General features: G+C 36.4%; 1 protein-coding gene across 2 annotated transcripts in view; it reads left to right on the top strand.

Moving 5' to 3' along the window:
* The window catches only part of Sclt1 (sodium channel and clathrin linker 1), a 92,382-nt gene that overhangs the window by 44,626 nt on the left and 30,211 nt on the right, over positions 1 to 17,545 (top strand). For both annotated transcript variants that reach the window (XM_050138404.1, XM_050138405.1), the window contains exons 9-11: positions 6,086 to 6,263; positions 7,821 to 7,919; positions 12,724 to 12,795. In XM_050138404.1, coding sequence (XP_049994361.1) covers positions 6,086 to 6,263; positions 7,821 to 7,919; positions 12,724 to 12,795 — 349 coding nt within the window. The remainder of the gene's footprint in view (positions 1 to 6,085; positions 6,264 to 7,820; positions 7,920 to 12,723; positions 12,796 to 17,545) is intronic.

The following is a 17,545-nucleotide window of genomic DNA, read 5'->3' as shown; positions in this document are numbered from 1 at the left end:
CCATCAAGGTCCCATCAAAATTCTTCACAGATCTTGAGAGGACAATAATCAACTTTATATGGAAAAACAAAAAACCCAGGATTGCCAAAACAATCTTATACAATAAAGGAACTTCGGGAGGCATTACCATCCCTGACTTCAAACTCTATTACAGAGCTTCAGTATTGAAAACAGCTTGGTATTGGCATAAAAACAGAGAAGTTGACCAATGGAATCGTATAGAAGATCCAGATTTTAACCCACAAACCTATGAACACCTCATGTTCGATAAAGGAGCTAAAAGTATACAATGGAAGAAAGAAAGCATCTTCAACAAATGGTGCTGGCACAACTGGATGTCAACCTGTAATACTTTTTTTTTAATACTTTTTTGAAAAGAAATAAACTCTTGGTTACCAGGACATTCTGTTAGTATGGTTACTAGAGTCACCATCTATAAAACCTGGCTCTGGCAATCACCCACATTAAGAAAAAACATAATATTTGGAATAATAAATGGAAAAAATGTGTATATATACACACATATATCCATACATACATACATTTACACACATGCAGTTTTGTCCAAACCTGGGAGAAATCCTCAGTCTGTCTCTGCCTTACCTAACAGTATCGCAACTTAAGCAAAACATGAAATTAAATTCAGAAGATAGGAATGTGTAAATTTAGCCATGGGTGTCTGCAAAAGAAGATAAGCTTTTCCCCTGGTAGCAGGGGCTTGGGTTTGTGAGGAGACATACTTTGACTCCCACCTGGTCTCCATTATGACCTCTGTTATAATGCTATAGCACCAAAATCATCTTCATCATTTTCAGTCCTCTTGATGTAAGCTTACAGATTTTAAAGTATTTCAAGTTTTTTTTTTAGAAACAGAAAGCCCTTCTGAAAAATGTTTAAAGTTTCTAAATCATAGTATCTGACGAAATTTGATGATTTACCAAATCCTCCATAATACTGTGTTTTAGCAAATAATACAGTTAAGGTCTAAATAACCAATGAAACAGAGAGCAATGAAAATGTCAATTTTTAACTATTCATTAATGTTCTTAGGCCATAAACCCTACCAGAAAGATTATTTCTAAGAGCTGAATGCTGTAGATTAGTCTTGCTTCTTACGTTAAGTCTGACAGGAAAGCCCTGTAGGCTGCAGATTGATTTTTAACTTTATTGTTCCCCAGCAATCAAGCTGCCAGTACCAATCTTTCCTATATTCTTGGAAATGCTAATCTCCAGTTGCCCTTCTCATCCATTTTCTGGATGAGATCACTGATCTCTCCCTCTGCCCATCATAAAAGAGTATTTTTGACAATACTGTTGTGGGATATTATTTTAAGATGTGTTTCATTCATTTATGCTGTGGAGTATCTGTTTAAGAATGCAAAGATGTGTTGCATTTGTTTAACTCTGTAAAGCTGTGTTACTTTGCCTTACTAATAAAGAGCTGAATGGTCAATAGCAAAGCAGGAGAAAGCATAGCAGGCCTGGCAAGCAGAGAATAAATAGGAAAAATCTGAAAAAAGAGGATTGAGGAGCAAGAAAAAGAAAGGAGGACTCCAGGAGCCAGCCACCCAGCTACACAGCAAACCCACAGAGTAAGAAGTAAAGAAAGGTATATAGGAAACTAAAAGCCCAGAGGCAAAAGGTAGATGCAGTAATTTATGAAAAGTTGACTGGAAATAAGCCAAGCTAAAGCCGGACTTTTATGAGTGTTATTAAGACTGTGTGTGTTTATTTGGAAGCTCAGTGGCAGGCCCCAAAGAGTATAAAAGTTAAAAGTTAAAAAAAAAATCAAAACAACAACACAATACCATTTGCCTTTTGTGAGGGACTTTTTTTTTACACTTTGAGACTGTGTCAATAATTATGAGATACCTCCTAGTATCTCAGGCATCAGCCACTAACTTCTAGCTGTTCCTCTTACCATTGTTAACTGCCAAAAGGTTAAATGCCAAACCTTCTTATTGTAGACTATTGAACTATACAAATGCGTATCAAATGGCCCCCGAGTTCTTTTCCTTAATCCCTTTTCTTTGTGCAAATTGAATAACATAGCTTGAAAATTAGATTTTAAACTTTATTTAAGTTGGAGAACGTATTTTTCCTTTTTAAAACTAAGAAGTAGATTGTAACATGATACCAGTACTAAAATGATGTCTTATTTTAGATGTCAGTTGACTATTCTTGGGTTAGTCATATACCCTTACTTTAATATTTAAGCTATTAAATCATGGCTAAAAATTATTTTAGTAAACTGATGATACATTCTCATAATTCTAATATTTCATATTTGTGTAGCTCATGAGCACATATTTGTGGAGGTCAGAGGTCAGAATCAGCTGTCTTCCTCTGTTGTTCTCTACCTTATTTTTTGAGTCAGCGTCTCACTTAGAACTGTAGCTCCCATATGTGACTAGCCTGACTGACTGACAAACACCAGCTTCCTTTTGTCCTTGCATTCATAGCCCTAAGAGCCTGAGACACTGCCACACCTCTCTCTCTTAGATACTATGAATAAAACACAGGTCCTCATGGTTATATAGAAAGTCCTTTTACTGACAGAGCTATCTTCCCAGACCCTGATAGTTCATATTTTTACCATAACACTCCTTCAAAGTTTTTTATTGACCCAAGTTAAAAATGATGTGGTATTGAAATATATATATATATATATATACATACATACATACATACATATATGGTCCAATAACTTTAATGATTTTATTTACTTATAAAATGAGTAATTTTTGTTTAATAAAATTTTATTGTTGGCATATTCATGATAATAAAATTAACAATAATACTTCTGCCCATCCTAACTTTAAAATATACTGTTTATGCTAAGAATTTTGCCATCTAAGATTTAGAATAGCTAACAAAGGCAGAAAAAAATGGATATGACCTTTAAAGGAATCAATAATGATTATATCTAAGATAGAGAAGTGGTGAGCAGTTTTGTCTTTGATAGTTATGTTTTGAATGGCTTCACGAAGTATGTGTAAGGTATGTTTGGAATTCTTATTACTATGCTTCTGAGCAGAAATAATGCTGAGAGATCTATAAATAAATCCCAGGGAGACTAGGTATAATTTCCCATGCATTCTTTGGAGAAAAACTTTGCACATATGGGTGTTATGCCTACATATGTGTCTGTGCACTGCTTTCCTGCTTGGTATCCACAGAGGCCATAGAGAGTGTGGATTCCCTTACAGTGGGGTTGCAGATAGTTTTGAGCCACTACATGGGTGGTGGGAATCAAACTAAGCTCTCTTGAAGAGCAGCCAGTGCTCTTAACCATTGTGTCATGTTCTGTACCCTGAAGAAAAAGTTAACACTGTCTTTAAAGCAACTTCTAGGCTCGCAGGTGAAACCACTCACTTAACATGCATTGAGTACTCATTGTACTCAGAAAAAGAGAACAGTGGTGTGAAAGTGATCTAAACATAGAGCTTTCTGTTTGAGGCTGGAGGGATGACTAAGCAGTTAGAGCTTTTGTTTCCCTTACAGAAGATCTTAATTTAGTCCCAGCACCTACACTGGACAGCTCAGAAGCACCTGTAACTCCAGCTCCAGGAGATTCAATGCTCTCTTCTAAGATGTTGTGGTTACACATACACATAACCACACAGAGATATGGACATAGACACATAATTTAAAAAATATAAATAAATTCATTCAAGATTTTATTGGGTAGTCTAAGGACTCCCTAGCGCTGTAAAAGCCAAAAGCACCAGACAGATCGGACTTTGCATTAGAAAGGATGATCATAATGGGGAATTTTTTTTTTTAATTTTGATAAAGATTTCACACAGGCAGTTAAACAAATGAGGAATGGCTCTTATGGGAGACATCATAAAGGATCTTAGCATATGTGAATACAGGGTCTGCCCTTTTCTAGAAAGGAATAGAGGAACTTTTTAGAATAAGTATGGGGCACTAGTTAAGTTCCTCTGTCTTCCTGGGAGCATAGAGTTCAAGTAAAGCCCAGCATTATCGACGTAAGGGACGAACGAAGGCCAGGTACAGCCGGCGTCATATCACCAGTGCACCAAAGGGTAGAAAACAAAAAATCGTGTTTGACAATGAGTAGGGGGCTATTCTGATCATATAATAGCTGTCTGAATATCCTCTGGAGAATAAAACCTTAAACATCTTAATAATGAAACGACGTTTTCTTAGGAACTGAGCACTGTAATTGCTGACCTAAATAAATCGCAGCTCTCATATCAAAAAGAGTAAGAGTGAATCTGTTCTGAGCGAAGTGTGAATAGCCATGGCCTGGGAACACATTCCGATTACTCTAGATGATATCTTCCAAAATAGAAGACTTCTGTAGTCATAAAACAGGACAAAATCACTAATGAAGGCATGTTATGAATGCAATGATGAGAGCAACAGGCAGGCTTCAGGTTACAGATCCCGGTCAGGAAGAGGTGTACAGGAGACAGTACAGGCACTGGGAGTCATGAGTTCAAGGCCAGCCTTGGATACGTAGCAGACCCTGTCCAAAGCATGAACTTGAGCTAATACAATCATAAGATACAGAATATAAGCACATTTAAACAATTCAGGAAGCTGTACATTATCTTTTTCATGTACAAGTAAGTTGTTTACTGCCTTTAGCTTTCCCCGAGGCAGCATAGCATTTTTAGTTTCAGAATCAAATTTTCTTTCCATTTTAAAGCAGAAAATAAAAGGATAATGAAGTTGAATAAAAATTTATGTTTAAAAAGTTATCTAAATAGTTACACAAAGAAAAAAGTACTTGAGAAAATATAATTTCCCTCAAGTTTTTTGGGAGCAATAACTTTAAATTATCTTTGAAAAGGTGAGCTTCTTTTTAAAATATATTCTATAGCTCTGCCTTAAATTGCTATTTTACTACAAACACTTATGCTAGAATATTTTCGTTTTGTTGTTCTGTTTAGTTCTGTAATGTTCCTTTGAGGATCTTGAAAATTGTCATTAGTAAGCTATGAAAGATTAAATGCTCACAGCCCATGAATTCACATTGTATTTATGGCTGAAAGTCAAATACATGATTGTAATCTGTTATGCATAGAGTTATCTACAACTCTGAACATGCCAAGAGACGTGTGCTGCTCTCAGCCTTGGTCAGAGAAGATTCTTCACAGACTCATAACTCCTCAAAGTTCTGAGAGTAGGTATTTATTTATTCTCAGAATGCTTGGCAGTAGGTAGAACAAGTATGTAAACATCCCTACCCACCCCTACTCCGAGGCTGGGATAACATCCCAGAAAAGGGACAGAAAGAATATAAGTGCCAGAGGATGAGGAGGTGTGCCCTAAAAGGTTGGCTTCTGGATATGACCAGAACTGCTGCTGTGGTCGCCTACGCAAGACCTACAGACGATCAAGCCAGTTTAAAAATCCAGCATGAAATGGAGAGGGACTTTTAGTGCCTCATCCCTAGCTGAGGCGCTCATGGCATTTGATGGCAACTGAGAGAGGGAGATTAAAACTGTTTTGGGGGGGTAACCATTGGTGGGTTTCCTACATCCCATAAATGATCTCCCACACATTCCCATATGAGTAGCACAAAGTGGACCTAGTGGAAGAAAAAACGGGCATGAAGTTAGGGGGTAGATGGAGAACACGTTGAGGGGGGAGTAATGGAGCTGGGGAGAGCACTGGGAGAGCCATATGATGAAAATACGTTGTATACATCTCTGAAGTCTTCACAAGATTAAAAAGTATGGGAGCCATGTGACTTCTTCCTAAAACAGAGCCTCAGAATAGCACAAACAAGTTCTCCTGTGTCAAGGCCAAAAGAGACACCAAAAAACCCTAAGAGTCATCACACAATTGGAATGAAAATATCTTACCGCAGTCTCAGACCTGCTGCTCTTTTTATTCTTAATCAAAAGCTGAAACTCTCTAGATATGGTTTTCTTTAAAATGGAGTTTGTAAAAATCTACTTTTATAGAACTATATCAAGGTTTAAATGAGAAATACAAGTGAAAATAGCACGCATAATACCACACTATGGTAGTGTTTAGTAAACCTCATATGCCATTTCTTCCCTTTAAAATATTTAACTCTCATATTGTGGTTATTAATTTCTAGATTGTGTATAGCTATTCAAGAAGCCAATGTACTAAAAACAGGGAAAACACATTTGGAAAAGCAGATCAAAGAGCTACAAGCAAAGTGTAATGAATCAGAAAATGAGAAATACGAGGCTATTTCAAGAGCCAGAGATAGCATGCAACTCTTAGAAGAAGCTAACCTTAAAAAGAATCAGGTGAGAAAATGTGCAAGCGTGTTTATAAATAAGATCTTCACATGCCCTAACAATAGAAGGATCATCAGCTACCAAATCAATGCATGGAAACAAAACACTACACCTCCCATTATCAAATAATCATGCTATATATATTTTAGATGGTAAGAGTAATATCATAAAATATACTAACAGTCATTTTCAGAAATAGTATTTAGATATCAGACTTTTATATCCCCGATCCCCGAGTCACTCTCCTGCATCCTCTGTGCTGTCAGATTCGTTAACCAGCGTGGACTCAGTCAGATGCCGCTTACTCGTGTTCTTTCCCTTTTACCTGTACAGCTCCCTCACCGAGCAGAAGCTTAATTGACAAAGTTAAATGCAGCTCAAAGACTAGATGGATTCTTCAACTCGTCCTTTTTTTTTCAACCCCTTAGCCCCTTTGATTCCTGTACTGTTCTGGACTATGCTTTGTTTCTTGTGCTGTTTCCCTGTAAATAGGTATAATTAATAGAAGACAAAAAGGAGATGATTTTGTAAAATGTTACTCCCCTTTTTGTAGAGCTCCTTATAGCATTAATGTGTATACCAACATTTCTGAACTTTGTAATATATGCAGAGTACTCCAGTAGGAAATGCACAGGGAATAAAGGAAGTATATTATTAACGTTTCTTTCTTGAAGTGGTAGATATTTCAAGAGAAATACTAAAAATGGAAATAATATAAGTTGGATTTTATAAGCCTAGTTAAAAGGAAGTTGGATGAGGTGCCACATGCCTGCAGTCCCAGCACTCAGAGGAAGTGGAGCCGGAGGATAATGAACTTAAGGCCAGTGGCTCCCACAACTTAAGACGCGAAATGCTGAAGTGCTTACACCTTTCAGTTAGTGTTCCCTTTGTGACATAAAGTCTGTCTCTCCACTCCTGGATTAGTTTAAATGCAGACAGTAGGTCTTGAGATACAGCTCAGTGGCAGAATATTTGCCTGCCACATGGACCACCAAAAGGAGACACATTGTGCCTGTAAACTGTTCTCCATACCCAGATAGAAAATTTAAGAATGGGGCAAAGTTATTTGTCTTTGCCCTCTGAAGCATAGTTGTGTAAACACTTATCAGATGTCATGTGGTGTGTAACTGAGAGAGGACGGGGCACCTAAGTCAGGAAATCCTTCAGAAGCAGACTGTGGCTGTTATATTAAGTTTCCTCTTGACTCATTGCTTAGTTGCTGGAGGGTTTCCATCTTGTGGTTGCTGGTTCAAAATATAGAATGCTCTTCCTTATTTTTTTTTTAAAAAAAAGATTTGCTTATTTTTATTTATGTATTAAAAATAAGAAAAGTTCAGAATGACCCTGAGACTTTCAGTTGTGGAGATGAAAAAAGTGGTGAGAAACTCTGCAGAGACTTAATTAGGAAAAGGTGGGCAATGCTGGGGAGATTGTTTATCATTCATAACTTATGCGAGATCATCAATGGAGGCATTCTGGCAATCTAGAATGAGACTCTGCTGTCAAAGACTGTATTCCGTTCCCAGTGAAATGTGATGTTTAACGTGCCATGATTATCTTCTGAAGATTCTGCTTGAAGAGAAGCAAAAAGAAGATGACAGAGAGAAAATGAAGAAAACAATTTCCCAGCTTATACAAGATGCTGCTGTAAAAGCAAGGAAAGAAGTAAGGAGTTTTTAATTATATTTAAAATACAAGATTTAAGAATTTAAGTCCTAAGACCAAATGCTATTTAAATACTTTAAATTAAAACCTTGTGCACTCACTCTTAAAAACTGTGTGGAACTATGTATGTAAGTAATTAAAAACTGATGTTTCTTTCCCTTAATTGAACTGCTGTGATATAGTGTAATACACTACATAGTCTTTGACTGCAAGTGAGTTTTTTCTTACCTATGTTTTTTGTGCTCAATATTTTTCCCCTTAATGGACTACAATTTCAAGTGATTTTTTTATTATTTAAAAACACAAAGTCAACCTATTTGCTTTCAAGCAACTAAATGGTAGTTTTCATTTTATAAATACATTGGAAATATATCCCTTAGAAATATTCTTTAGTCATGCCTTATAAAGTCATATTGCTTGAGAACAAGCTATGTATGATAACAGTAACCTTATGAAATTATAATAGAGCTGAAACACCTGTTACCTGGTATATTTACAGTACCTTTTCGTGCTAGAAAACATTGGGGTAGACAGCACCACTGCATGTACCTTGCCATCCATTACCATGCTGTGTAGTTTCACAGCCTGTGAACTCTTGTTAGTCACCATTATCACATTCCCCAAACAGTGTTTCAGAGCAAACCCTGTTGTTATGTAATGTGTGACTGCACTTTATTACTTATTGAAATTAGATAATTTCCCAATGTAAAAATTCAAATTTAAGACAGTCAGACTAAACTCTTTTTATTCTAATCCTTTCTGCAAGTACCTTCCCTATACGTTAGCCTGAGAATATTCTAATTTTAGACTATAGCTTTCAATACTCTTGACATACTTTTTTAATGGCTAATATTAAATATTGGTTGTTTTCATTATCTTTGTAAAAATATTTTATCATGTATTAGCATTCTAGCTGCATTTTTAAGATCAATTAAAATACATTGATTTTTTAAGGCTGATTCAAGTTTTACTCATGTTAACCTATAAGTTCAGTGCATTTTTAAAAAGCATTGTAGTCTCAATGTTTATCCTAAATATCTTTATAAACTGTGGCATCTGCCACATAGACTCTAGGTATTTTCCTATTTGTAAGTAGCCCAAGTGGACATCTGAGGCTCTTGTGTCCTTCCTTGACCCTAGTTACCTCCCTATCTGTAAGCCCCCCAGGTGGGCCCCTGAGTCTGCGTGTCTTAACTAAACAGATCCTCTTAATCTCAGACCGTCCCTTTCATGCATGTTCCTATCTGCTTCCCTAAACCAGCCTTTCCCTGCTAGTCCAGGGATTCAGTGTGTGCCAAGCATTTTATTTGTTCTCTACCTTATGTTGGTTCTACAATTACCAGCTTTCATTATCTAAACTTTAAAAGTAGTGCATCCTCATGATGGCGAGAAATGGGAGAATACTAGAAAAGGAAAATTAAATTTACATTATTTTTGGCCTTTTCTTTAGGTAGTCATTTAATAATTATCTGTGGCATATATGAAACAAAACTGCATATACATGTATACATCCCCAAGCAAATATTAGAATCATGAAATTCTTTACTATCTACATCTTTATATTCCTGCAGTGTTTGTAATTTCAGAGAATAGGTAATATTTTGATGAATAAAGAATATATATTTATTCATATTGTATTTCTTATACAATAAGCATTGTAAATATTTATGTATATTTATTTCTGATTATTCAGCTCTAGCTGAAAGTATTTTCCTTGAAAATGTCTTTGTTATCAATCATTTCCCTATTTATTACAATTGTCAATTGCTCTGTCTCTATTTATTGACTATAGTGAATATAATGAGCATAATTTTGTATATTTCTGTTCTAGTTATAAATTGTACAAAAAAAGTTTGCTTTTTAGTACAAAAATGACTTATCTCAGATATTTCAATTTAAAATTTTAAAATAAAAGGTTGGCCATTATTATTATTATATGGCCATTATTAGTCTTGTCTATTATTAAGTAGTTAGTTGGTATTTCATTCACAACTATCCTTTTATTCATAAAACTATAAAAGAAAATGTTTATGTAAAGAATATGTTTGTGTGTTTGTAAAAACCAAGCTGGTTGTAGTGACACAGCACACAGGCCTATCAGTGGGTGGCTGACATGAATTTGTGTGTTCAAAACAGTCTGGGCTACACTGAGAAACTATAAAGAGAGTGGAAGGGAAATGCAGAGGGTGGGATAAGAGAGATTTTAGTCTCTGTATAAACTTCCTCAGTCCACACTGTTTCATCAGGTCCCAGCTAAAGCTCTCCATGAACCTTAGACCACTGATAATATAGTCAGGGTTAATACCTCAGAAGATTCTTTTCAGAAAATACTTTCCTTCCACTGAGTTTGGCAGCATTACAAAATGCTTACAATATATTTATTGCTGTTGTAAAGTGTCAAGTTAGCTGTATCAGTTGGACACTGAAGCATAGTTCAGAAACTGTGTCAGAAGACAGATACGACTTTGCTTTTAAGGACAGAACTTTTTAAATCTATTTTTAAAAAGGAGTCTTTTCTCATTTTACATACCAATCCCAGTTCCCACTCCCTTCCCTCCTCCTGTTCTCCTCCCACCTTCCCTCCTACCCCATGACCCATCCACTCCTCAGAGAGGGTAAGGCTTCCCATGATAAGTCACCAAAGTCTAGCACGTTGCTTTGAAGCAGGACCAAGGCCTTACTATGTCTAGGCTGAGTAAGGTATCCTTCCAAAGAGAATGGGTTTCAAAAAGCCAGTACAAGCAGTAGGGATAACCTGATCTCATTGTCAGTGGCCCCACAGTCTGCCCCAGCCATGCAACTGTCACTTGCATTCAGAGAGCCTAGATTGGACCTATGCCTATTCCCCTGCTGTGAGGCCAGAGTCAGCTTTCCATTGCTATGGGAGATTTAACTTAGGACAAGAAAGATTTATTTTGACTCACAGTTCCAGTGGCTGTGATATGTGATTAGTTGATCTCATTGTCAGGCTCTCAGCAAGATAGCACATCATAACAAAGACACATGGTGGAGCCAAACCACTCATCACATAGCCAGGAAATAAAAGATAGGAGGTCCCAACAACCTCTTCAAATGCTTATCTCAAGTGAGCTGAAGATTTCCCAGTAGACCCCACTTTTTAAAGGTTCTACCATCTCCCAATAAGGCCTTGCTGGGCACCAAGCCTTTACTAACTAGGATTCTAGCACTAACCTCCTCATCTGTAATGGAGGTAATAACTCATGGGGCTCTTGTAAGAACAATGAAATGAGGCACATGATCCTCAACACATGCTGTGCTCATGTTACTGACCTGTAAGCAAAATAGAGTGATCCTTAATCCTGGTTTATCTGAAACGTCAACATAATTTATAGCTCAAAGTAAAGCCTAAAATTGAGCCACTTACTCTGTTTGGCAGGTCTTCCAAAAGATAACAAATATTAATTAATAAAATAAAGTGCACAGCAGGCAATACTAAATGTATTCTAAGGAAAGTTTGTGCCGTATCATTAAAATAGGTCTTTTTATATGAGAAAGTTTCCAAAGGTTTTAAGATCATAAAAGTTTCCTGTTGGTCTATATCCTCATCAATAAACCTCTTAGTCCTTTAAAAACCCTGAGAAACTTTTAGGAAATGTTACAAACATCAAGATGAAGTATAACTAATTCTTCGAAATGCTGTGTGCTCACCAGTTACTCGGTTTCTGAAAACCTTCATGTTTATTCAAACTTTCCTTGAACTCTCATTGACTCAGCACTAGTGTCTAGTGTACATTGTGCAAAGACCCTATACAGAGAACATAAGTGCTTTAAAAGTTATTAATTGCATGTCCAGTGTATGATTCTGCTTTGCTCCTCCTCTGACATTTTGCAGCATTCAGGGAGACTGCAGACATTGGTTTTCACGCTCCTTCTCTCACAGGTGTAAAGTGCTCCTCGGCTGTGACATGCAGCAGCACCTTCCAGCCTGGCATTCAGTAAATATGTAGAAACTGGAAATGCACTGTCCTCAAAAGTTTTAGATTGGGAGAATATATTTATTTTCATTTAAAAATTACTTAATGCTGCTGGGTGGTGGTGGTGCACACCTTTAGTCCCAGCACTCGGGCGGCAGAGACAGGCACTTCTCTGTGGGTTTCAGGCCAGGCTGGTCTACAGAGCAAGTTCCAGGGTGGGCTCCAAAACTACACAGAGAAACTGTCTCAAAAGAGAGAAGGGGTAGGGGTGGGGGAGAATAACATTAGTTATGCTATCTAAGATAATGATTAAATTATTTGGGGGACATATGTTAAAACTTGTATGGTTTTCTGCTTTCATTTTTAATAATGGTAAAATGCTAGTCAAAAAATCCATTATAACTAAAGCTCTGTTTTTACAGTGTAAAAGGATCTTGAGACCAAAATACTTTACAGCCTCTGTCCTTTTGAATATACCATCCAGTTCTATCTTTAGTTCTCATGGCCACTCTTTGTTTTGCAATGCTGAGGTTCTGGAGCCTTATGTATACTAAACCAGTTCTACAAGAACAGTTCTCTGGTCTGGTCTGGTCTGGTCTGGTCTGGTCTGGTCTAGTCTGGTCTGGTCTGTATGGCTTGTATAATTTATGGTAGCGTTGAATTCACTATATAGTCCAGGCAGAAAGAACAGAATCTCCCTGCCTCAGCCCATCTGTGTGCATGCTCATGACAAATATTTCATACTTTATATTCCTGTTTATCTTTTATGCCATAAAAGCTATATCTTTTTTTAATAAAATTCACCATGTTATGTGTTTGTCAGTAATCATTTTTTTTATTCTTTACCTAAATTGTGTCTTAATTCACAGGTTGAAAGCACAAAGAAACAGTATGAAGTACTGATTTCACAATTAAGGGAAGAACTTTCAGCTCTTCAGTTGGTATGTTCGAAAACCTTGTTAGTATTTTCCTCCAAATATTACTTGCTTTAAAGACCAGTATATATGTTATTGGGAATTCATTTGTTCCATATACGTTTGATAAGAATGACCTAGGCTAAACAAAGTAAAAATCCACAGAAATGCTTTGTGTTGTGTTTGGATTGTGGTAGATAAAGTAGAACAGGTAGCATTCAACACATTTCATTTGTCATTGATAGAACACAGGGCCACTAGACCAGCCAGCTGCAGCTCCTGCTGGATGCTGGGTTGATCTGAAAGGCCAGGAAGGAAGAAAAGTTATATATATATATATCAGTGGGAAACAAGAAAGATAGTAAAGCTTCCTACAAATTAATAAATAAGGATGAGTAGGCAAAGGGGGGCAGTGAGGAAAGGAGTTTTGTTTGACAAGAGATTGGAAATTCAAATTTAACTTGAAGGTTTAATGAAATTAAATGTAATAACTGTTCCCAAAAGATCAAAACACAAAATGTCTAGGAATTAGAAAGATACTTACAACTTCACAAATACACCTCTTCTGAATCCTTCCATCACTTTTAATCTGGTATAAAATTTTATCAATATTTTATGTATTCTGATAAATAATGTGCCTTAGTGTATGTTCAACACATCACCGTTTGTGCAACCGTGCTCCTTCCAGGAAAACATCTCCAAATAGATTGTAACGCTCCAAGGTGGGGGTTTCCTAGCAGCCTTAGCTTTTCCTATTGCACAGAATACTTTAAAGTAAATAATCATCACAGAATAATATTTAAATACCTCTGGAAAACTACAAACCATGTAATGTACTTTAGCAAACTTTATATGTAGAGGTCCGGGATGTAACAACCAGGGATGGTTACTTTCTGCTTACTTAGTTTCACTTGTAGTTATGATGTAGGAACCTTTGTAAAAGCAATCTGATGCAGAATGGCCTATTAGTCATCTAAAATTGTGTCTTATTATTTTGTTTGTTCTCTTTCATAGATTGCCAAAAACAAAACTTGCAGCTTTAAGAAAGAAAAGAAAAATAGCTTTTTATCAGAGATCACTTTAATGAATTGTAAATGGTATAAAAACAAGTATTTTTATTCTGTTTTCCAAAAAGAATGATAATTGTCTAGGGATCCTTAAAACAATGGTATAACGACCAAATCTATATAAAACTCACTATTCTGTAAAAAACTATTTTGGCAATTTCATTATGTAACAAATGTATTTTATACCATATATCAAACACTTTTCTATCTGAATGATTTTTCTAAAGATCTATAACATCTACTATCACATTTATTCTGTGGGAAAATTGTGCTGTCTACTTAAAAAGCATTTTAAATATTAAAGGTAATTTTAAAAATATGGAGATTTCTAGGGTGGATTAGAAATGCCCTTCTAGAAATAGAAAAAGACAAGATCTCCTGAGTAATTGGAAGCATGGAGACCATGGGAGAAGGTAGAAGGGGAGGGGAGAGAAAGGAAGGGTAGCAGAGAAATATATATAGCTCAATAAAAACAATTTTAAAAAAAGAAATACCCTTTTGAGGCTGGGCGTGTAGCCTAGTTGGTAGAATGTATGCCTAATATGTGGGAAACGCTGAGCACCATGTAAATTGTGTGCTGATGCACATCTGTGAACCCAGCAGTTCAAGATAATTCTAGGCTATGTAGAGTTTATATCCTGAATGAGAATACTTCTCATCAGGAGTACTGCACATCAGGAGAGCATTAAACAATGTATTTCAGATACTGAAAGTGAGTAATTGCCAGCAAGCTTACTGTATCTAGCAATGTACATTTTAAAATTAATGGAGAAATAAAGACCTTTCATGACAATGACAAACTAAAGCAGTTCATGACCACCAAGACAGTGTTGCAGAAGATGCTAAAAGGAAGCCTGTACGGAGAGGAGGAAAAACCACACTCATGAGAACACGGAAAGAATGCATTTCGTAAGAGAAATAAACAAAAGTATGAAAGAATTAGCCCTGTCCAACTAAGGAAACCACCAGAGATCATCATGTGCATCAGGACAAAGAAAATAGTAATGGTCAAACCAATTAGAAAACAAAACTAGAGGAATTAGCAACTCAATAATAATAACCCTAAATGCAAATAGTTATAATTCCCCAATTAAAAGATTCAGACTAGCTATAAATTTCTTTAAGAAACTTCTTACTGGCAAAGACAGACCAGAAGTGAATGAATGGTAATTGATATACCCAGTGAGTGGAATTGAAAAATTAGCAGGGCGAAGTAATAATGAACTCTGACCTAAATAGCTTTCTAGCAACAACTACACAGGAGGGATAAAGAAGACCACTTCATATTAATAAAGGGAAGAAATTATCAATAAAATAAGTAAAGAAACAGGACTTCCAGTTTCATAACTGACATCAGATGTACAGTGTACTTATAATGGAGGACTTCCCCACTTCTTTCATATCGACGTTAAGTCTTCCAGACTAAAATTTGCTGAAGAAACTTCAGTGTTGAAGCACACTATAAATTAGGCAATGCACTTCTATAGAACACTGTTTTCTCAGCAGCCTATGGAGTTTTCTCTAAAATAGGTCACAGTGTAGTTCATAAACAGCTCTTTAAAAAAATATAGAATAAAGCAAAGAAAACCAGCCTCCAAATCACAATCCCAGAGAACCTAGACAACAATGAGGACCCTAAGAGAGACATACATGGATCTAATCTACTTGGGAAGTAGAAAAAGACAAGATCTCCTGAGTAAATTGGGAGCATGGGAGAGGGTTGACGGGGAGGGGAGAGGCAGGGAGGGGAGCAGAGAAAAATATATAGCTATATAAAAACAAAAAATACAGAACAATTGAAGTAATTCTTACTACTTATTAAGTCATAGAATAGTAAAACTAGAAATCAGTAGCAAGGGAAATTATAAAAATAACCCTACAGATATGTAAGTACACCATTGAAGAAGCTGTAGGAGAACTTTAAAGCTTCCTAGAATCAGGTGAATATGGAATCCGTCTTGTGAGAACCTATAGAATACAGTAAAGACAGCTAGTTCTAAGAAACGTGCAGCTGGTTTTCAGTCTCCAAATGAAAAAGTGTAGGCTATCTTTTTTTAAATAAGCTCTATTTTTTTGAATAGGAACTTCTGTGCTATCAGTTTTAACATTTGCTAACCTTTGCTAACCCTTTATAAAGTATGATTTTAGAAATATTTCACAAATGCCAGAAAAATTAGTATATGTTCAAAAGCAGGTATATCAGTGGTCATCAAAAGAACTTTTAATAAAAATTTATACTGTTCATTTTAATATTATAGTGCATTTTAATAGAACTAGTATGACAGTATGTTAATCATAAGTATTACAACTTTTCTGTTTCATTTTATTCATTTTTAACCCAGGCTAACCAAATACTGTTGGACCCATCATCACTTGGTGTCAGAGGAAGATGGCTTAAGTAGGGGCATAGATATATGCATAGCCATTCTTTTCTTTTATAGTCCACTTCCTGGATCTGGAAGTATGATCCAGCATTGTTATTAATATATCATCCTACTTTGCTTTCTGTTGCTGTGATAAAACACTGACAGAAAACAACTAGAAGAAAGGACTTTATTTTAGTTTATAGGTTACAGTCCATCATCCAGGGAAGCCAAGGCAGGAGCTCAAGAGAGGAACCTAGAGGCAGGAAATGAAGCAGAGAGCATGGAAAAATGCTGCTTACTGGCTCTTTATGATTTATTCCGCCTGCTTTCATATACAGCCTAGGACCATGTGCCTCAGGGTGGCACCACCCACAGTTTGCTGGTCATTAGTCAAGAAAATGCTCCAGCATAGACCTGCGCACAGGCCAATCTGATGGAGGCAGTTTCTCAGTTGAGAGTCCTTCTTTCCAGGTGACTCCAGTTTTGTCAAATTAGTGGTGGCAGGTGCCTTTAATCCCAGCACTCAGGAATCAGAGGCAAGTGGATCTTTAGTACCAGAGCAGGTTCCAAAACTACACAGAGAAACCCTGTCTAGAAAAAAAAAATTGCAAGCAGTAAGGTAGACCTTTTGTATAATTATGAAAATGAGTATCACTCGTAGTGTACTGTCAGCAAAGCAGTTTCACAGTAAAACTATGCTTATTTACAAATAAGTAGAAAAATAATTATGAAGAACTCACTGGTTGATTCTTGTGCTTTTAATATCTTGGCAAAATAATTGATTAATTGATATACTTGTTAAATTACTAAATAAAATGTTTGACATGTAAAGTCTTTTAAGGGTAAATGTTTCAATGTTTTATGCTCATGTTAATAGATTTCCCTAGATATTAGGTATTTTATGAAGGAAAACTTGTTAGAATTTTGCACTTCCTATGCCAGATGTTTTCCTTGAGATATTGTGACACTGTATGGTTCCTTTTGCAAGATAATTTGAGGATATTATATGAAGAGAGAACCTGAGCCGGGCGGTGGTGGTGCACACCTTTAATCCCAGCACTCGGGAGGCAGAGGCAGGCGGATCTCTGTGAGTTCGAGACCAGCCTGCTCTACAGAGCTAGTTCCAGGACAGGCTCCAAAGCCACAGAGAAACCCTGTCTCGAAAAGAGAGAGAGAGAGAGAGAGAGAGAGAGAGAGAGAGAGAGAGAGAGAGAGAGAGGAGAGAGGAGAGAGAGAACCTGTAACATCCAAAATATAGGCTCAGTTTTTTCTCCCATGAGTACCCCAGCCTCTACCTCTTACATATTCTGTTAATTCCTTGGTATCTTAGAGCTGAAGGCAATT

Source organism: Alexandromys fortis, unplaced genomic scaffold, assembly GCF_014885135.2.
Source record: "Alexandromys fortis isolate MF-2015 unplaced genomic scaffold, M_Fortis_MF-2015_v1.1 scaffold_15, whole genome shotgun sequence".
Lineage (NCBI taxonomy): Eukaryota > Metazoa > Chordata > Mammalia > Rodentia > Cricetidae > Alexandromys > Alexandromys fortis.
Note: the sequence above shows the minus strand (reverse complement) of the source record. Positions and strands in the feature narration are given on the sequence as shown.